Genomic DNA, 21,769 nt, shown 5'->3' with positions numbered 1-21,769 from the left:
AGAGGGGGTTTACCATTGCCTTCCTCTGAGGCTGAGAGGCAGTGACTGGCCCAAGGTCACCAGTGAGCTTCATGGCTGTGTGGAGATTTGAACCCTGGTCTCCCAGGTCATAGTCCAGCACCTTAACCACTACACCATATAAAAGGCAGCTTTAATTCCACCTCTTTCCCCCTGACATGCCCCTTTAGGTGACAAGGAAGGTCTTCCTAATTCATGCCCCCTTTAAGTTGCACTACTCAAAGTGAGTGTCATGAGTTAACCTCAAAAGTGACACATACCCAGCACAAAGGAGTCACAGAGCCCTGTCTGGAGGCCTCTGGCATCATTATTCACCTGAAAAGTGCCTCAGGGTACTCACCTTTTGTGCCACCTCTTCTGTTTCCCTCACACACCTGCCAAGTGACTGAATTAAACCAATCTACTTAATTAACTGGCACCCACCACTAACTGCACCTACCCAACACCATGGTGTGGGGTAGGTGAAAAAAATCCCTGCCTGCCAGAAGAACAAAAAATCCCTACTCAGCCCCCACTAATGGTGACAGCTTATCTCACATGACATACTGGGAGGGCGAGTTGCATGCTGCAAACTGCAGAGAAAAGGGGGTCTGGAGCATGTGGAAGCTTTATATAACCTCCACATGCTCCTCCCCTGCCCTGGTGCCAATACAAAAGATGACCCAGAAGTGGCTTTTTGCCCCACTTCCCACCCTTCCCACAAAAGCACTCCCTCCCAGACTCCTCTGGAGCCAGACTGGGGGAGCAGCATCGTGCAACATCAACAAGGTATTCTACAGAGTTTCGAAAACAAAGCAAAAAAACCCATGTCCTGCATGCAATAGGTCATATAATTTGATGAGGCCTTGTACGCCACCTAATTTTTTCAGTTTTTAATCTGTAACTCTTTTTAGAATGTTTTTAGTTGCTTTAGAATGTTTGTTGTTGTTGTTAAATTGTTTTGTTGATGTATTTGCTGCCCTGGGGTCCTTCAGGAGAAAGAGAGAGGGATATAAATTCAAGAAAACAAAAAACAGTTCAATCCACTACTCAATGCTGCAAATCTAGAGATCGAGCATTCTCTACAAATAGCTGTCCAGTTTCTGACTGAAAACCTCAAGTGAGGGACAGGCCACTAATCCTCTTGGGTACTGGTTCAGGGATCCTCCGTGGTGCAGAGTGGTAAGCGGCGGTAACGCAGCCGAAGCTCTGCTCACGACCGGAGTTCGATTCCAACGGAAGGAGGAAGTCGAATCTCCAGTAAAAGGGGTCGAGGTCCACTCAGCCTTCCATCCATCCGTGGTCGGTAAAATGAGTACCTGGCATATGCTGGGGGGTAAAGAAAGGCCAGGGAAGGAACTGGCTATCCCACTCCATATATACGGTCTGTCTAGCAAACGTCGCAAGATGTCACCCTAAGAGTCGGAAACGACTCGCACTACAAGTGCGAGGACACCTTTTTTTTTTTTTTTAAAGAAATATTGTAAAGCCAAGATTTTTAGGAGGCCTGTTTCTGAATGCTAGATGCCAGAGTCTCAGATTGGTATCTTGGAACATGTTTGCAATGCCATCATAGAAACGCAGAATATATTCAGCCTCTAGTTAGAAATCTAAACAATGAAGACAAAAGGTTTAGCCAGTGATTAAATAAATTAATTATTGCACAGATTGATTCTCAGTAGCTAGCCTGGCAATTTCTTCTGATTTGCTGATGAAACCAGGGTCATTTTCACATGATTTATGTATCTTGCTGTGGCTTATTAATGGAAAGGCAGGGACCACTTGTATTCCAGGAGTGAGTGGTGAAATGCTTTAATAACAGCCCCCCCTTCTTTCTTCCCTTCCCTTCCTATTTCTATACATGCCTCACACTCAGACTGGTTCCTCCATGCCAGGGATGGAGAACTTGTGGCCCTCCAGACATCCCTGGACTCCAGTTCCCATCAGCCCCAGCCAGCATGGTCATTGGTCAGGGATGATTATTATTGTTGTTGTTATTGATGATGATGATAATAATAAATTATATCTTGCCTTTCCTCCCAGAAGGAGCCCAGGGCAGCAAACAAAAACACTAAAATCACTCTAAAACATCTTAAAAACAAAACTTTAAACCATATTAAAACAGGTTTAAAAACATATTATAACGAAACAGCTTTAAAAGCATGAAGCATATTAAACAAAACAGCTTTAAAAACATTTTAAATAGCAACTGAAACACATATGCAGACTGGGATAAGCTCTCTACTTAAAAGGCTTGTTGAAAGAGTGTTGGGAGTTGAAGTCCCAACAGCATCTGGAGGGCCACAGGTTCCTCATATATGTTCCTGACCATTGGTGTCCTCCATTGGCACTCTGAGCAAATGTGAATAGTTTATGATGGGGGGGGCAGGAATGCAGTTTAAAAAGCCAGTCTAAGAATACCTGTGTGGGTATTTTTAGAGCAAAGGTCTAAGCTGTTTACTGTTGCAGGAAAGCAAGAATCAACTGATGTAATTATTTGTTTAGTTGCTAACTAAATGTTTGATTTATATTCTTTGACTCCGAGAAATGCTGTGTTTCCAAGAACCTATTAGGAAAAAAGCATTCATTCCCTGGCCCATCTTATGACAGCAAAGATAAAGATGAAAACATGGAGTTCTTGTTGAAATCTCAGAAGCTGGGTGTGGGAGATTGAGGATAGCCAAGTAGAATCTCTGACAGTTAGGAGATGGGGGATTTCTATAGCACGTTGCTGAGTTGTAGGGGAACCGGGGACCCTGTGAGGACTTGTCCTTCTCAGGGATATTCCAGACTGAATTTTCAGTTTCCATCTAAAGGGCGGGGGGGGGAGTAATTCTCTGCCCACTTTTTATGGGGAAAGATCATAGCTCAGTGGCTGAACACATGCTTTGTATGCAGAAGGTCCCTGGTTCATTCTCCGGCATCTCAAGGTAGAGCTGGGGAAGACTCTTGTCGGAAACTCTGGAGCGCTGCTGTCAGTCAGAATTCATGAAGCCACCTCTCTCTCTTCAAACCCTGCCTTTCCCATTAGGCCTTTGACTTAACGCAACTGTAACCAAGCTTAAGCATGTGTAATTGCATTTGATTAATTCATTCTTGGCTGCACAACCCTTGCTACAGAGGAAGCTGTCTTATACCAGGAAAGCTCACCTGGTGTCTACTTGGCTATTATTTCAACATTTTTGTTTTGAAAATATTGCTTTTTTTTTAAAAGCTCTTAATTCTTTTCAGCTGCCTTGAGTTTTTATTGATTAGAATATTTACTTTATCGTGTGCTGTTGCTTTGTTTTATTTATAAATACTGGTGTTTTTTCTTTTACTCTTTAGTAGGCTACCCTGGAAAGCCCATTTATTTATTTATTATTTGATTTATATCCTGCCCTTCCTCCCAGCAGAAGCCCATAGAAGGGTTGTAGTACTGGTTCTAAGTTTTTTGGGGGGCGGGCTTGGGCAAGAAACTCTAGGTGTCCTCCCCCAACTCACTTAGAGAGGGCAGGTGAACAGATAGCAATATCCAACAGGAGAAGCAGCAGGGCCAGGAGACTCCAAAGACTGGAAAAATGGGTCCTCTGTTGGAGTGTGGCCCTGGCAGGTGCTCAGTGATGCCAATCCCTGAAGCTGTCCCTCAAGGGCAGGATATGCATTTTTAAAATAAATAAATAATACCAAGTCAGACTATTTGTCAGTCTAGCCCTGTATTGTCTTCCCTGAACCAATAAAAGGTAAAGGTGTCCCCGCACTTATAGTTCGAGTCGTTTCCGACTCTTAGGGTGACATCTTGCGATGTTTACTAGACAGACCATATATATGGAGTGGGATTGCCAGTTCCGTCCCCGGCCTTTCTTTACCCCCCAGCATATGCCAGGTACTCATTTTACCGACCACGGATGGATGGAAGGCTGAGTGGACCTCGACCCCTTTTACCGGAGATTCGACTTCCTCCTTCCATTGGAATCCGGCCGTGAGCACAGCTTCAGCTGCGTTACCGCCGCTTACCACTCTGCACCACGGAGGATCTTTGCATCACGGAGGATCTTATGTTTCTTAGATGGTTTTAAAAAGCAAGTTTCTATATATCATAACTGAAGGGGGGGCCATCCAGACAGTGTTCAGAAAACCTCAGAAATCACAAGGGAGCAGAGCGAAAATGTCAAGTGTTGTTTTGGCAATGGTGTGTGCATGTGAGTGAGTTTGTATGTGTGCTCGCGCATGCACACACATGTGAGTTTCAGCATCTGGTCAGCCCCTTGTCCTTCTTCCATTGCTATCATTCCCTGAACCATCCTTCAATTTGCCTAGTCTCAACCTTCAACCATTTCCCTGTTTCCAGCAGTTGCTGGGAAATCATAGTACTTTGAAAATTAGCCAGGATCTTGGAATCAGAACGAATTAACAGAAATCAAGCAAACACAAAAGTTATACAATTTGCCTAATGCATTCTGACGATGAATTTAGAGTTTTTTGGGTTACAATCTGTATTGGGGAGGGAAGCTGGGCGTACAGAGCCCCCTAGATGAATAACAAATTTGATGTAAAGCCTGAAGGTAAGACCAAACAGCAGCTTTTGCAAGAAACTGCATACAACATGAAAGTGACTCAGAACGCAATCCTGTACTGGACATCAGCTGGCCAAGGGGCCACAGGATTTAGCAGAAGCTCTACCATGCCAGCAGAACACCCTATATGCTCCTGCCACAAAAGATACACCAGCGGAAAACCCCAGATACATCAACAGAACAACCGAAACAGAGGTGGGTAGAGGGCAGCTGAGGGGAAGATACATTTACAATGTGTATCCTATACACCTTCAGTCCATAGCTATGTTCCCAACAATGGATCAATTCTGCACCAGCCCAAGACTTGGCACAAAGAATTTCCCTGCCATTGATGTCAAAAGGAGGGGGGAATTGGGAAAAAAATCTGCCTCCATATCATAGAATCACAGAATATTAGAGTTGGCAGGGGCCTATGTGGCCATCGAGTCCAACACATCAATGGCCACCCCACTCACTTAGCCATGACAGAGTACAGGATTTGATGCAACTCAACACCCAATATCAGCACACCACCACTAGGACATAAGCCACACACAGGGGGACTGCAACTCCAACAATAAGATGCATGGCATGGGGCACTATCTCTCTGGCTGTCATGTTGTGCCTGCTTAGAGCCCATAAGCACAAACATTGCCAAAGGAAACTACAGAGAGATTCAAACCAGCAACCTCCTGAATATGTTTGTGTTAGCTTTGCAGACTGCACCATGGAGTTCTCTTGCTTGTTGCTGCTGCCTAGGTTTGTGCCTCTCTTGCACTGGAGCTGAGGTAAAATGTTTAACTTATGGAGGGATTTGAAAAAGGGACCTCCTGAGTGAGTTTGTGACTGGTTAAAGGGAGAGGGCCGCAGGTCTCTCTTGGTATGTCCTTGCCTGTTCCCTAGTTCTCTGCATATCTTGCATATTGTGGGCACAGTGAGGTCAGTCCGTGGTTGGCCTCTAGTTGGCCTGCATGGCTCGGGTACCTCTGTTACCCTGTGAGCACTGGCACTGTCACATCCCTGACAGACAGACTGTGTTAGCATTTCCAGGGATGGGGGTGGGGTGCATCTTTCTTTTTAACACCACTTTATGCTTTCTGGTGTTGTGTTTCTCCCTTCCTTTCCCAGGCTGAGCACACACCAGAAGCAGCAGCTATTCTGTTGGTGTGGCAGCAGCTTATCTCCAATCCTGGCATAATGCAAGTATAGGATTGCTCTGCCCTACTCATAAGCAACATTAGACAGACACAATGACCTGGTTCAGACATCACAGCCAAACCTTGGTGGCTTTGCAATTGTACTGAAGGGAGGGATAAATGTTGTTTAAATAAATAAAAAGCAAGGAGACAGCTGTTATAGTTGAAACAAGAGAGGAGCAGTAAGTGCAGAAAAGAGAGGCTGGATCTTGGAGATGCACAAGGACCATCAAGACTGGAGAAGGGCTGGGGATGGACAAAGAATAGTAGAGTTCAGTGGCTGCCAAGTTCTACCAGTCACTTTACAGATCCTGACAAGAGGTTTTCTTGTGATTGTTTTAGACCTCCTTCAATGTTAAACTCATCAGATAGCTTCCTTAGATCTTTTACAATGGGAGAAAGATTCATGACAATTCCGATTTTCATATCCCACCCCCTGACCCAGCCCCAGGTTTATACACCTAAATTAAATCTAGTCTTTTACAAAGCAAGTCAGGATATCCTGCTGGTTGCTCCTCACTTTCTGTTCCATCATCATAATTGCTCTCGGCCACTTTATGTTATGTACTGCCTTCAAGTCGATTCCGATTTATGGTGACCCTATGAAGAAGGTTTTTCATGGTAAGCGGTATCCAGAGGGGGTTTACCATTGCCTTCCTCTGAGGCTGAGAGGCAGTGACTGGCCCAAGGTCACCCAGTGAGCTTCGTGGCTGTGTGGGGATTCGAACCCTGATCTCCCAGGTCGTAGTCCAACCCTTAACCACTACAGGAGCTAAACTTGACAGTCCCTTAAAAGGAGTCATCTTCAAAGTTTTCTGACATGTGATTGTAGGTAATGTGTAGCTCCACCCCAAAAAGTAAGAAATTCTTCCTAATATTTAATCTGCCTACCTACAGTTTAAGCCCCCAGTTTCTTCTCCTAGCTTCATTGGACTATACGGCCTATCATTCTTCCATAATATTTTTGAATGAAAACTATCAATATATCTTCTTTAGTCTTCTCTTTAAGCTAAATGTACTGAATCTAGATTTTCTTTCTATATTTTTCATTATATTTTTAGTACTATTCTGAATCCTTTCCCATTTGTCAACATCCCTTTTGATTCCAGATCACCACAATCCCACATTACAGAAATGGAGGCCTGGTCTCCATATCACTGCACAGAATAGATGCCCCAGCAATAACATGCTCTCTACAGATGCATAAAGACAAAAGAGATCCAGTGGCAGAACATTCTGTACCTAAAGCCAGAGTAGTGAACATGGTGCCCTTCAGATGCTGTTGGACTCCAATTACCATCATCCCCAGCCAGTATGGCCAATGGTCAGGGACGATGGGGGTTGTAGTTCAGAAACACTTGGAGAAACCACGTTGACTACCCCTGACCAAAAGCACTTCTGACAGATGTCTGCCCAGCCTTTTCTTGAAAAATCTCCATCCAGCAAAGCTGGAGAAACAATCAAGCCTCACATACTAACACCTCTTTTTCTATGGTTTTTCAATGCATACCAAATAAATATACAGTTAACGATGAGGTTCAACAACTTTCTTCCAACTTTTGAAACAGTAAAGTGTCAAGACAAAGATGTATGTATGTATGTATGTATGTATGTATGTATGTATTTGATTTATATCCCACCCTTTCTCCCAGCAGGAGCCCAAGATGCTACCTCTGAATCAGAACAAAACAAGGAGGAAAGCAGAAACAAGCAACTTCCTTTTGCTTCAGCTTTTCCTACTTCTCTTGTAATGTGTGATGTTATGCTGAGCTGATGGAGACACTATTTACTTGTGCTACTGCTTTGTCAGCTTTTTCTCAACTCGCTCTATTTCTTTTATCCTGTAGGACCAATATAGATTCCAAGATTTCAGCCTGGTCTAAGCATGCAGCAGAATGAGGTGATATACTCAAGGGACAGAGTGGGTGCATCACCTCAGATGGCAGGTAAGGGTCACATTTTTAATGCTCCCCATGTGAAAAATAAATAAATCCCTGCAAATTATTTTTTGTCATAATCAACACACTGGGAGAGATAATTGTAATTCAGGCCACTGCCTGCTGTGCTAGTTCCCTGCTTGTAAGGAGGCTGCTGTTCTTTGCATCGAGGTTTTTTTTAAAAAAAATTGCTCTCCTACTTGTAGTCTGAAGTGGTACAGTCCATTCTACCACCTCATTCCCACCTTAGTTTGATGCATGTGCAGACTAGGCCTAAAATCTCTAAGGCAGGAGATTACATAACTTCCCTAGACAATTTACTCCATTGCTGGCTACTTGACATGCTACAATTGCTGCACCAGAACCAGTGATACCGATGCGTTCCAGAACAAGCATATAAATTGTAGAAGTCAAATATGCATGTGTGCTTGAACACCTATTTCCCTAGATGCATGCACACAGATGTTTAAAGATGTTTACACACTTCACTCATTTGCTGCAGAACACACTGGTGTTTCCCACAGGTATCAAAGTATCTAGCGCTCCCTTAAGAACCAAGAAATTCTTTAACCACAACAATATACTAGGAATAGAAGGATTGCTGGCAGATATCTATACATCTTTTTAAAAACAAAAAACAAAACAAAAACCCTACAATAAATAATTTCGCTGCAACAACCTCACACAGACAGAAGTCTCTCCATACTTGCAATAAAGACACAAAAACTTCATTCCTTCAGGAGAGATCTGTAGTTGCCAGTTTCCTCCAGGAATCCCTGTGCACTGTAAAAGTATCAAAAGGCAATCTCTCCTTCCTCCCACCCAACCTAGAAAGGAGTATTCAACCCTATCTCCCCCAGATATACTGTATACCAATCCATGAAACTCAGAGATCAGGCCATCATTGCCAGAGAGCAATTGTGCCACAGAAAGTACCTGCAGAATAAATAGTTCTGGTTAATTTAAGTGAGTGAGCCAAGTATTACAAGAAAGGCAAAAGAAGATATCTCAAACCACACATCACAAAAAATCAGGATCACTCCTTCCCCCTGGCCAGGTACAAGTGCTTGGCAATAACTGCCATGGGAGGCCAATGTGCATGTCCCATGTGTAAACAGACATTTCACTTCATGCCATAGATGTGTATGCAAATTACTTGTGTTTCAAGCAGGAGGAGCCTGAGTGTGCAGCCCTGGTGAAGAGTGTGTCAACTGTATCTATATATGGTAGAGGTTCTCATCAGCCTCTCATGGCAAGTAATGGCTAAGTGTTTTACTGTGCACTCATGCCCAGCCAAGAGCTGACAGGGAAGAGAAGGGAGGAAAAATGGCTCCATGAGCACGTGTGGAAATGAATTATGCTCCATATTTTGATTACATCTAAATGCTCTCATTTTTTTACATTTCCCTATACATGAGAGAGAGAGAGAGAGAGAGAGAGAGAGAGAGAGAGAATTCTTTTACAAACCTGAGAAAACAGTTCAAATTCCTATGTGACCAGCTACACATTTTTGGGAGTCTAAGCCACCTGAATTTTTAACACTGGATGCAATGCCACATCACCCTCTAGTTGTGTCAGCTCCTGATGCCCAAGGTTGTGCATTGTGCAGGTGGCATGAGAATCATCCTGAATCTAATAGGCTGTACAAATGAGACATTGCAATACAGCCTTTGTAATAAAGGGGGAAGAGGACAAAAACCACAACCCTCAGATGGTTAGCATTTAGGAGATTAGCCCTCTGAATGCCCAGAAAATACACATTCCCTCACAACATTTGCAGGCCAAAGATTATGGAAAAGCTGAAAAGCAGTTCCTGGAATGAAATGAATGCTCAAGTGTTGATCTAATGATGCTGAGCTCTTTGGGAGCTCCAGGACTTGATTTTCATATTCATATGAGCCACAGCATACAAATGGGAACAAGCCAGGATTAACTGTGATGCTAAGTACTCCACACTGTAGGGCTCAGCCTAACTGCAGCCCATACCATGATTTAATAACTCCATCTTTCCTAGTGTGAAATGCATTTCCATTTTTCCAATTTCAGATGGATTTATTTCAAATGCATTTCAGCTCAGAAATGTGACTGTTTCCTTGGTCTAAGACAGCTGGAAGAAATTTTGGAGTGAGACAGACTCTCACTCCATTACAGCAAATACAATCCACATGCAGAAACATGCATGTTGGTTAAGACCATATAGTATGTGATATATCTCTAGCCCAGAAGTCATATTCTGGATCCCAGTGCTTTTACCTTGGATCAAGATGCACTCTTGCTAAAAGATGACAGATTGAAAGCTCCAGTTGTTTCTTTGCTATTCCTCTTTTATGGGGATATAGAAGTAATAGAGAACAGAATCTACCTAGCCAACAAATCAGTCCCAACCTGAGGAACACAATCGACCTTTAGCTGCCTAGAGAAGCCCAAGCAACTTTCACATTTAGTCAGAACCAACAAAAGAATCCATTTTGCCACTTAAGATCAAGTGGTTAATTTCTATAAAAAGAGATACTGGGCCTCAGGTTTGCTTGGAAACCTGGCGTTCTAATTTTTTTTGTGGGGTGGAGAAGCTGGCTGTGGTTCTTCAGTGATGAAGGGAAAAACTCTTCCCATGATCAGAGGCACCCTGCTTTGCTGTGGTTGAACCAAAGAGTTTACAAACCATTTTGGAGCAGAAGTCTGATTCAAATTAAGTCCTCACCACAGACCTAAAATTAATTTAAAGGGGTCAACATGAAAATCTATAGCCACATATGTAGACATAGAGGTCCAAAGTGAAAGCATCACAGTTTTAAGAATGACCATTCCTTATTTTAGGCTCCAGTGCTAGACAAACATTATATATTTCTAGATGGGGCAAATGCCCTCAGCCCCATGCAGGCCAGATTCTATAGAACACCAGGTCCCACTGCTGAGGCCTAGATTTTTAGGAATACTCCCCCATGCAATAAACACAACAGCAACTCTGTCCGAAGCTCCAGACGAAACCTCAGACACACTACTTGACTACTTTAAAAATTGTTACCCTTAAGGCCCATTTCATAGATCCGATGACACTCACCTGCCACAGGTATGGCATGGATCTGTGCCCGTGACAGGAGTTCCAGCGATGGCTCGTGTCCAGAAACTCCATCTGAAGAAAAACACGATTCAGTTTCGTAAATTGTCTGCAACATCTCTGGCAGTCCCCACACCGAGGATACAAGAAGCATGCCAAGGAGTGAATGTGCACTGCTGTTATTCCCGTTCAGTTTCTCTTTATGACAATCCGTTGCACAATCAAAGGCTTCAGGGAGGTGTCTGTTTTTATGCTATATTGCCATCTCAAACCAGCCAACATCCCCCCTCTTAAGTCAGCCACAAACACACACACATCCGTCTTCCTTGTGGAACAGTCTTCTTGGGAAAGTTAAACTGTTTTGCAGCAATAGCGGTGGCGGTGGTGGAGGCAAGGAAACCCCTGAGAAAAAAACAAAGCCGCCAGGAAAAGAAAATAAAACGCTTGCAGATGAAAATCTCCTTGCAGGGGAAAGAAGTGGAAACTATTTCTCTCAACTCCAGAGGGAAGGGAAAGAAGAGTCTCAAGATGCAGAAGGAGGCAGAGGCAAAAAGATTGGGGGAGAAGAAAAATAAGGGTTACATCTCAGGTGTGGTTCAATTCATTCTGGGAGGAGAGTGATTTAGCAGCATCTCCTTAGGCAAGAGAGATGTTTAAAAAACATCAGAACGATGAATCCAGTGTCTAGCAGAGGCAAGAGCTAACAAAAAGGAGGGCTGCAGCTCCTTGTCACACTCATAAAGGCCCCTTTTTGTGAGACGTAAGAGTCAGCCCCTTTCTTGCGATTGTTTCCCATCCCCGCCACCAAACGAGATGGCTTCTGCCGGGGCTGACCTGAAATAGAACGTTGGGGGGAGGAGCCAGCTATAAATAAACTCAGCCAAGCTCTCTGGGAGCTGGGATGGTTCAGGCAAAAGGAGCTGCCTGCCTATCACAAGCTGCATTTCAACCACAGGGGTCAGTGGAAAAGATCCCCTGGGGGAGAGGCTGTGTCAGCTGCCAAGCCAAGAGAAGCAAAGCCAGGCAAGCACAAAAGGGGGGAATGGCAGCTTCTGTGTTGTGGATACCACAGTCTACCTACAGATGGAGCCTGGCTGGTTTATTACAGCCCACTGATTTTAAATGGGTATTTCTTAAGGATGTGATTTAAAAAAAAAATGCCAGAGGCTATAATCCTAAATCCACTTCTGCAGAAACAAATGCACCATGGTAATTAAAATGTTATGCCAAAAAAGTCAAGTGTTACATTGTGGGTAATGCATGTATATTGAGCATAATGGCATGTGCACTAAAGCTGTATCTTGCTGGCCACTGAAAATACAGCTTAGTCCCAAATACTAAAATCTTTGGTTTCTGAGATTTCACAAAGCACGGCATTGCTTATAAGTTCAACAGCTAGAAACTTGCTGAAAAACAGACAAACAAAAACCGCACACCCACAAGGAAACTTGAGGGAAGGCACCAAGTGAAATAAAAATGGTTGCCAGGGGAGATAGCAAGCATGCCTTGCTCTTCTTAACACAGGGCGTATCTTGAATTAGCTAACTGATACTATAATGGACCATCCCTGTCTCTCCCAGTAAATAAACAGCAGACTGAGGTGCTAAATCGTAAGTAGTGGGGTATCAAATGGACATTCTGTTCTTCAAAAGTTTTTTGTATCCTTAGCAGCCCCTCCACTGCTGCTATTTTATTTTAATGCAAGCCCTTACAGTGCAATCCTACATGTTTCCTCAGAAGATAAAACCTCATTATGTTCAATGGGGCTTATTCACAAGTAAGCATGCATTGGACTGCAGCCTTACAGCGTAATTTCAGGCACACTTACCTAAGAGTAAGCATTATTTAAGTCAGTGAAACTTACTTCTGACCAAACATGTATGGGATTGCATTGTAAAGCTCCCAGTTTTATTGGATCTCCCTGGAGCTCAATTGTACTTGAAGGAACATCGTTGCAAGCCTCTTTATCACCCTGAGTTCAAACAATCCTCACTGTTTTCCCACTTGCGTGAGCTTCCATATACCTTGCCTCCTGGGTGTCAGACACACTATGACTCCAGATGCTCCAACACACAAGCTATCTCCTCATCGCTATGACCAATTTGGCTTTTATGTTCTGTGGGACCACAGTGGTGGTCAGCCAAACCCCAGAATGCTTTAGAATATATGAGAAATATTAGATAAGGAATGCCATCTCCACAGATTGTGCGACACCTTAAATTAACCAACACACCTCCATTCTTCACTCTTTCAATGCAACACTTGCTGCCCTGGGCTCCTGCTGGGAGGAAGGGCAGGATATAAATCAAATAATAAATAAATAAACAAACACTTCCATTCACGGGAAATAAATGAAAGTTTTATTGAGCACACTTAGGTAATAATGAGTCTAAACTGCTTAACAAATCAAATAGTTTTACATAAATATGCATGCAAATATTTTTACATGCTGCATATACAGCACATGACATGTTACAGAGAGCTCCAAGGAGGAGTTATAGCTCAGTGACAGAGCATATGCTTTTCATGGAGAAGGCATGTCCAGGCATAGCTTGGAACCCTGGAGAGCCACTAACAGTCAATGTGGGCAGACAATACTGGCTGTGTTTGCATTTCACAGTTAACCATTTGCCATGAAGAGGAAAACAAGAAACTGCCTTATACCGAGTCAGACTATTGGTCCATCTAGATCACCACTGTCTACTACACTACTGGCAGCAGCTCTCCGGGGTTTTCAGGCAGGGGTCTCTCACCACCCTACCTGGAGATTTTGTTTTACCCCAGGCACAATCTCAGGAATCCCTAAACAATGAAAATGGTTTAAAAAAAATATTTATAACAAGACTGCGTGTAAAATCAACATATATTGTTTCATATACTCTGAAGGGCCTTCTCCTTTGTTTTGGTTGTTTTACTCCAAACACATTACAATGTAAAGATAACAGTTCATTCTTGGCTTACCAATCGTGATTTGTTTGGAGCTAGGCGAAGGGCAAAGACAGAGCAATTTTGTGCTCATGGTAAACCATGGGTTACTGTGACATATGGATTAACCCACTGAGTCAACACTGAGACCATGTTCTGACTCAATACAAGGTTATTTCTTATGTTGCAAACACCATCTTAGAAGAGGCAGTCTCTCTTGTGTGAGAAAGGGGGAATCGTCTCTTAGAAAAGCCTGCCCACAACCCAGTTTTCCAATGTACTTATATTTTTCAAAAAGGAACCTACATTTTTTTTTGCTTGCCATGCTAAGTGTCCTTTTCCCTTCTGGTGAGCATGACAAGCCGAGCCCTTGTTTCAGATTTTGAGCTGCAGAGGGGAGCAGGAGATCATCAACCTGGCAATCACACTGCATTTCTGAGGTGCTTGGAGCACCTCCCATGTGTAGCACAACTACAAAAATGATCTCCTGAGCACCTCCCCAGTTCACACCCCTATTTTAAGAAACAACATCTAGATTAGCCCACAAGAGATTAAGCAACAACTGCCCAATTTCTTCGACACAATTAAATATATCCCTCACGCCTCATAGTTGCATCTAGTGGCTATTCCATAGGTTCACTTTTTGTTCTCTGGCAGACAGAGAAAAATTCCACTGAAATGTGTTGAAAGTTTTGTATGTTCTGTTCTATTTGCTCAAAGTTAGCCATGGGTGATGCCTAAGTTTTTAAGCAGCCAGAGCTTTTACCTTCCATTTATTTTTCTAAAAGTTTGGTCCAATATTTTAGAAGGGTGCTGTTCTAACTCATGCTACACTACAGCGATTGGGCTGACTAGAAATCTCCCCCCTCCCAAATCATAAATTCGTGTGAACAGAATGAGCAGATGGAAATTATGCAGTAACTCTCAAAATATTTATTTATTTAGAAAATGTCTATGCCATCCTCTCAGCATAAAACTCTCAGCAAACAAAGAAATAAAAACAGTGAAAATATGAAACACAACAAAAATAAAAATAAGACTGCAGCAGCAATTAAAACAGAGCCATAAAATTATTCAAGAACATATAAAACTGCAAGCAGAACAGATAAAACTGTAATCAAGGTAACTTACATTACATGTTAAAATGCCCAGGCAAATAAAAAGGACTTCTCCTGGCATCAAAATGATATCAAACATAGTATCAGGTAAGACTTTGGTGCTTTCCGCAGATGGAGCACCAGTACTGGGTGTGTTTGATATGCAGGACTGAAGACTTCAACTCCCCATAAGACACAGAAACATGTCATTCAATCCACAGCCAGTCAGTCACAGAACTGGGAGACATACCAGTTGTGACCAGACTAGTGTTGCAACCAAACAGATAGCTGTTAGCCAAGGAATCTGTGAAAAAGCACAAGGATTTCTCTCTGAATACTGTACTGCACAGGATGTCACAGAGACTTTCCTCGTACGGGCAGTATGACAACAATTCTATTTCCCTTTGGCTGTGGAAGTTGAAAGAGAGAGTAACCTTCTTGCTTCAGAGCAGATATGGAGACCTGTGGCCCTCCAGAAGCTGTTGGACTCTATCTCCCATCATTCTTGACCATTGGCCATGGTGACTGGGACTCATGGGACTCAAACATCTGGACGGCTACAGGTTCTCCATTTCAGCATTAAAAGCTTGAACCAAGGCTCTGTAGCCATGACTCTTGATGTCGCTTTACATGCAAGGCAACTCAAAGAAGTATGTCTTCACAAAGGAATACCTGTTAAACATGTATACTTGTAAAGTAATGTTTACAAGAGCACTGGAAGCAGCCTCTAGTGCTCCCTACTCCAAAGGATACTGACTCTTAAGCTTCCCACTGTTCAAGAAAAACAAAGCAATAAAAATTCAGAATGGAAAGATTAGGAAGACTTGCAGAAAAGATATCCAGAGAGAGCCCTAAGCACTCACTGTACAGCTACAGCAAAAAGCCTGGGAAGAAATTGTATGAGATGGGGCCATAGGTCAGTGGTAGAGCATACTTACTTTGCATACAGAAGATCCCTGACATCTGCAACTGAGAAATATCCCTTGCTGAAACCCTAGAGAGCTACTTTCCGTCCGTGTACACAGTACACTGTATGGCTTCAAGTCGATTATGACTTATGGTGACCCTATGAATCAGTGACCTCCAACAGCATCTGTTATAAACCACCCTGTTCAGATCTTGTAAGTTCAGGTCTGCGGCTTCCTTTATGGAATCAATCTATCTCTTGTTTGGCCTTCCTCTTTTTCTACTCCCTTCTGTTTTTCCCAGCATTATTGTCTTTTCTAGTGATTCATGTCTTCTCATGACATATCCAAAGTATGATAATCTCAGTTTCATCATTTTAGCTTCTACTGATAGTTCTGGTTTAATTTGTTCTAACACCCAATTATTTGTCTTTTTCGCAGTCCATGGTATCTGCAAAGCTTTCCTCCAACACCACATTTCAAATTAATTGATTTTTCTCTTATCCACTTTTCTCACTTTCCAACTTTCACACCCATTCATAAGAGATTGGGAATACCATGGCCTGGATGATCCTGACTTTAGTGCTCAGTGATGCATCTTTGCATTTGAGGATCTTTTCTAGTTCTCTCATAGCTGCCCTCCCCAGTCCTGGCCTTCTTCTGATTTCTTGACTATTGTCTCCATTTTGGTTAATGACTGTGCCAAGGTATTGATAATCCTTGACAAGTTCGATATACTCGTTGTCAACTTTAAAGTTACATAAATCTTCTATTTAGTCTTCTTGACGTTCAGCTGTAGTCCTGCTTTTGTGCTTTCCTCTTTAACTTTCATCAGTATTCATTCAAATCATTACTGGTTTCTGCTAGTAGTATGGTATCATCTGCATATCTTAAATTATTGATATTTCTTCCTCCAACTTTCACACCTCTTTCATCTTGGTCCAGTCCCACTTTCTGTATGATATGTTCTGCAAATAGATTAAACAAATAGGGTGATAAAACACACCCGTCTCACACCCTTCATATTCTGTTATTCTGTCCTTACAGTAGCCTCTTGTCCAGAGTATAGGTTGTGCATCAGAACAATCAGATGCTGTGGCACCCCATTTCTTTTAAAGCATTCCATAGTTTGTCATGATCTACATAGCCAAAGGCTTTGCTGTAATCTATAAAGCACAGGGTGATTTCCTTCTGAAATTCCTTGGTCCGTTCCATTACCCAATGTATGTTTGCGATATGATCTCTGGTACCTCTTCCCTTTCTAAATCCAGCTTAGACATCTGGCATTTCTCGCTCCATATATGGTAAGAGCCTTTGTTGTAGAATCTTGAGCGTTACTTTACTTGTATGGGATATTAAGGCAATAGTTTGATAATTACTGCATTCCCTGGGATCCCCTTTCTTTGGAACTGGGACATATATTGAATGCTTCCAGTCTGCGAGCCATTGTTTAGTTTTCCATATTTGTTGACAAATGTTTGTCAAAATTTGGACAGATTCTGTCTCAGTAGCTTGTAGCAATTCTATTGGTATGTCGTTTGTTCCTGGTGATTTGTTTCTTCCAAGTATTTTAAGAGCAGCTTTCACCTCACATTCTAAAATTTCTGGTTCTTCATCATACGGTTCCTTCATGTTGTTCTATTTTGTTGTTCTATTTCTATAAAATTATTGTAATAGTTCTCTTTGTCCATAAGTACTAGTCTTTGTATAGTTCCATTTAGGGTTCTAGCCGTGTTTCTGTCTCCTTTTGCTTTTGCTTTCCTTCTCTCTTTAACAATTTAAAGAGTTTCTTCAATCATCCATTGAGGTCTTTCTCTCTTTTTAACGAGAGGAATTGTCTCTTTGCATTCTTCCCTGATAAATGTCTCTTACTTCAATCCATAGTTCTTCTGGTTCTCTGTCAACTAAGTTTAAAGCCTCAAATTTCTGCTGGTCAACGACCGAAATAAATAAATAATTATTATATTATTATAAAGCCTCAAATCTGTTCCTTGTTTGATCTTTATATTCTTCTGGGATGTTATTTAAATTGTATTTTGGCATTATGATTGCTTTGTTGTTCTTCTTTAGCTTTACTCCGATTTTCAATATTACCAATTCATGATCTATACACCGGAGTCTGCTCCTGGTCTTGTTTTTGCAGAAAGTATGGAACTTCTCCATTTTCTGCTTCCAATTATATAATTTGATTCCTATATTGACCATTTGGTGATGTTCACGTGTATAGTTATCTTTTCGGTTGCTCAAAAAATGTGTTTGCAAGGAACAAATTATTGGCTTCACAGAATTTGATAAGTCTTTCTCCTGCTTCATTTCTATCTCCTAAGCCCCATTTTCCCACAATTCCTAGTTCTTCTCTGTTCCCTACTTTTGCATTCCAGTCCCCCATGATTATTAGCACATCCTGTTTTAGTGTGTGATCAATTCTTCCTGTACTTCTGCGTAAAATTTCTCCAATTCCTCTTCTTCTCCATTTGCCGTTGGATCATAGACTTCGATGATGGTTATGTTAATAGGTTTCCCGTTAAATCTCATTGATATAACTCACAAAGACTTTGCATGATAGCTCCAAATAGCTTTTGCTACCTCACTTCTCACTATTAAAGCAACCCCATTTCTTCTTAATTTCTCATTTCCTGCATAAAACATTTTGTAGTTGCCTGATTGAAAATGTCCCATTCCCATCCATTTTAATTCACTAATGCCAAGTATTGTAATGTTAATACGTTCCATTTCTTGCTTGACAATTTCTAACTTTCCCTGGTTCATGCTTTTCACATTCCATGTTCTTCTTGTGTATGTCGTACAACTCCGGACTCTCCTTTCGCATCTGTGAGCATCAGCCTCTGGGCTTCCTTTCAGCTTTGACCCAGCTGTGTCATTAGTCAAAGCGCTACTTGTACTTGTCAGTTGTTCTTCCCCAGTAGTTTGGCGAGTGCTTTCTGACCTGGGGTCTCATCTTCCAGCACTATCTCGTGTTGCATTTTGGACAGTCTATTCATAGGGTTTTCATGGTAAGAAGTATTCAGAGGTGGTTTACCATTGCCTTCCTTTGAGTCTGGATGCATCTTAGTCTGGTGTCTCAGCTTTGACCATTCCGCCTTGGGTGCCCCTGCTAAGAGTCTACCCTCTTGCTTTAGACTCCTGACAGCATTGCTCTCAGCTTCTTCGACACTCTTCAAACCCCCTTACCACGTTAAGGTGTGCATCCTAGAGGGGGACAAAGGGGTATGCCTATCTATGCCAGTTGCTGAGAATCACAAGTGGGGAGAGCACTGTTGCATTCAGGTCCTGCTTGCAGGCTCCCCATAGGCATCTGGTTGGCCACTGAGAAGACAGGATGCAGGACCAGATGGACCTTTGATCTGATCTAGCAAGGCTCTTCTTATGAGGTAGATGTACACCAAACATCAGACTTAGCGTAAAGAGCATTGTATAAAAAATTCCTCCCAATGGCATTCAAACTTCTAAGGATGAAGAAAACTCATCAAATGGAAATTATCTCTGGGGAAAAAGAGGGACAGATAGACAGAAGGCAGCCCTTGCTCTTCTAGATTTTAATCTGCCTCAGACATACCATATTGTCATCTAGATTACAAAGGGAAGGGAATCCAGGGAAGGGAATTAAACCACCTCTCCCCACTTACATTAGCAACATGATAGAGAGTATCATATGACACAGACTTGAGGCCTAGAGTTTAAGATAATAAGTTTAAGCTGCTGATCTTTGGCCAGGTTCCCTTTTTAAAAATATCTCTCATTCACCTGACCTTTGGATTTGACTACCTTCTGTAAAATGGCAAGTGCAGAATAGGGTCGGACGTTTGCCCTCTGCTCTCAGAGATTAGACAGAGAGAGACCAAAGACAGGACTCAGGGCCAACCCAAGACATTTTGCTGCCTGAAGCAGAGCAAAATGGCATCCTACCCCACCCTGCTAGGGCCAACCCTCATCTTGCTGCACCATTCAGACACAAACTCCTGCCTTTATCTTCAGGGGTGCCATCTGAAGCAGGTCACTTCACATTCCTGCATAGTAGAACCCACCCTTTTCTGTGGTAGCACCCTGTCTGTAGGAGGCCTTTCTCAGGAATGCCCCCTCAGTGCTTACTATGGGGGACAGGGAACCACAAAACTATTCCAAGCCATCCTTAATTTTTAGCTTTAATTTTTAAAAAAATCTTTAGTCCTCTTAACTGCAAAGATGTAAGGAAAAGCAGGCAGTGTTCTATTATGAAGTAATACAATCAAATAAATTTAGCTATCTCTACCGATAGTTGGACTGTTCTGCAATTACTCCCCTCCCTTTTGGGCCCCCTCTTCACAAAATCTTTCGCTGCAGGCCTGCAAGAATCCTTTGCTGTCAATGCACAGAAGATATTAGACAACTCTGTATTGAAGTCCGAGCAGAAGGATTGCCTAGGGAGGGAGTTAGCAATTTGCATTACGTGTGCAATGTCCTTATTGCATGAGATAGTGGATTGTTAAATCATGTTCACATGCGCAACCCTGAGGGACAGATCACTGCATTCGCTATTTTCCAGATGGAAAAGAAAAGAGGCCTCACAATTAATTAAGAGCAGTGGTGGACTTCAAGCCAAATTTATTTCATTCCCAGGTGTGTGCGTGTTTATCTACGGCCAATGCAACCTAGATAACAACGTGCACATAGAAAAACTCAGTGGTAGATCACATGTCAATCTTTGGCATCTCCAGGTAGGGCTGAAAAAGACTCCTGCCTGAAACGCTGGACAGTCACTACCACTCGGGTGTAAGAGAGTGTCCTATAAACTCAGAATTGCTCTTCATATTCCACATGCTATAGTAATAGGTCACTGATTGCATATCACTGCAGCCGTTTGGATATTTCTAGGCAGGTCAAGAGCAAGGCCTGTATTTACCAGCATATTAATTTAAAACCTAGACTTTTAAAATAGCCCCAGATTATTTATAGGCCTTCAGCCCACTCTACTCCCTCCCTCTACACCCTCCTCATGTGCTCTTGGACTTGATTTTGGACCTGACATCAGAGAAGTTATTTATGTAGATATGAGCGGACTGGAGACCATTGGATCCCTTTCTTCCACACACCCCTCTTTGCACGATTGGCCTTTCACTTCACGTCAAGGGAGAGTCACAATACAGGGAAAGGAGATATTCTGCATGGTTGCCCTCCTCACCTTGAGGCCCAGATTGTTATCCAATGAGGGGCAGTCACACACAGTGGGACTTCCCATCTTAAATCACTCCAACCAGCCAGAAAGCAGATGGGCACATATACAATTTTTGTTTTACTACAACATAATTATTCACAGAGAAAATGGGTGTTTCCTGCTGAGCTACTGAGTTTGCAGAGATTGATATCCCCATATGCCGACTCCCAAAGCTCTTAAAACTGTGAAAAGGCCTTTCAAGAGAATATTTTTTCATGGGAGAAACACTCTGTTATGCATTTGTTGCTGGGATCCAGACATCTTCCCCGTGAACTAAGGGTTTTGTTGTGGGGAAAACACACTTCCCCATCTGTACATCTGGTATATTTTGTCTGTGCAACTCAAGGATGCAAGAGGTTTTTTTCCTTCAGCAGACAGATCTATCGCAAATTGCAAGTGGCGTGCAGTATGCTGTTGCATGAGTGTAGATAAAATGTATCACTAGCAAAGAGAAAACTTTTTAAAGTTTTGTTTTAAAAACGTCTTTAAAGACTAAGCATTTCTCTCTCTCTCTCTTTTTTTTTTTTAAAGGAGTCACACTATAGTTTGGTTATCCCAGGCAACCCTTTTCTTATTCCACTGTATGAGGATATGGTACTGTGATTCTAATATAAGATTTACTCAATTACCAAAATATAAATAAATCTCAATATATACATTCTAACAACAAAAAATGATTGCAGTGTACGGAAAAGTAAATGTGAAAGGCATTTCATATTCAAAGGTTTGTATTTAAAATATCCTTTCTCCGTAAACTCTAAAACAGTGTGGCTTTTTACATTCTTTGGAGAACAAAGAAAATTTGCCTTCCCACTTTTTTGGAACAGCTGCAAGGTATTTGGCAACATATTTCTTCTCTTGCCAAGCTCTACTGATGGTTAGCTTATTACATTATCAAGCATGGATT

At 42.2% G+C, this 21,769-nt stretch overlaps 1 protein-coding gene across 1 annotated transcript in view; it reads right to left on the bottom strand.

The window, feature by feature from the left end:
• The window catches only part of HDAC5 (histone deacetylase 5), a 96,354-nt gene extending 84,803 nt beyond the window's left edge, over window positions 1-11,551 (bottom strand). Inside the window, 2 exon segments of the mRNA XM_061590616.1 lie at window positions 10,727-10,975; window positions 10,978-11,551. Of these exon segments, the coding sequence (XP_061446600.1) occupies window positions 10,727-10,975; window positions 10,978-11,005 (277 nt within the window). The 5' untranslated portion in view covers window positions 11,006-11,551.
• Window positions 11,552-21,769: the final 10,218 nt, after the last annotated feature.

Source organism: Rhineura floridana, chromosome 11 (assembly GCF_030035675.1).
Source record: "Rhineura floridana isolate rRhiFlo1 chromosome 11, rRhiFlo1.hap2, whole genome shotgun sequence".
Classification (NCBI taxonomy): domain Eukaryota; kingdom Metazoa; phylum Chordata; class Lepidosauria; order Squamata; family Rhineuridae; genus Rhineura; species Rhineura floridana.
This window is presented reverse-complemented; position numbering and strand designations above follow the sequence as displayed.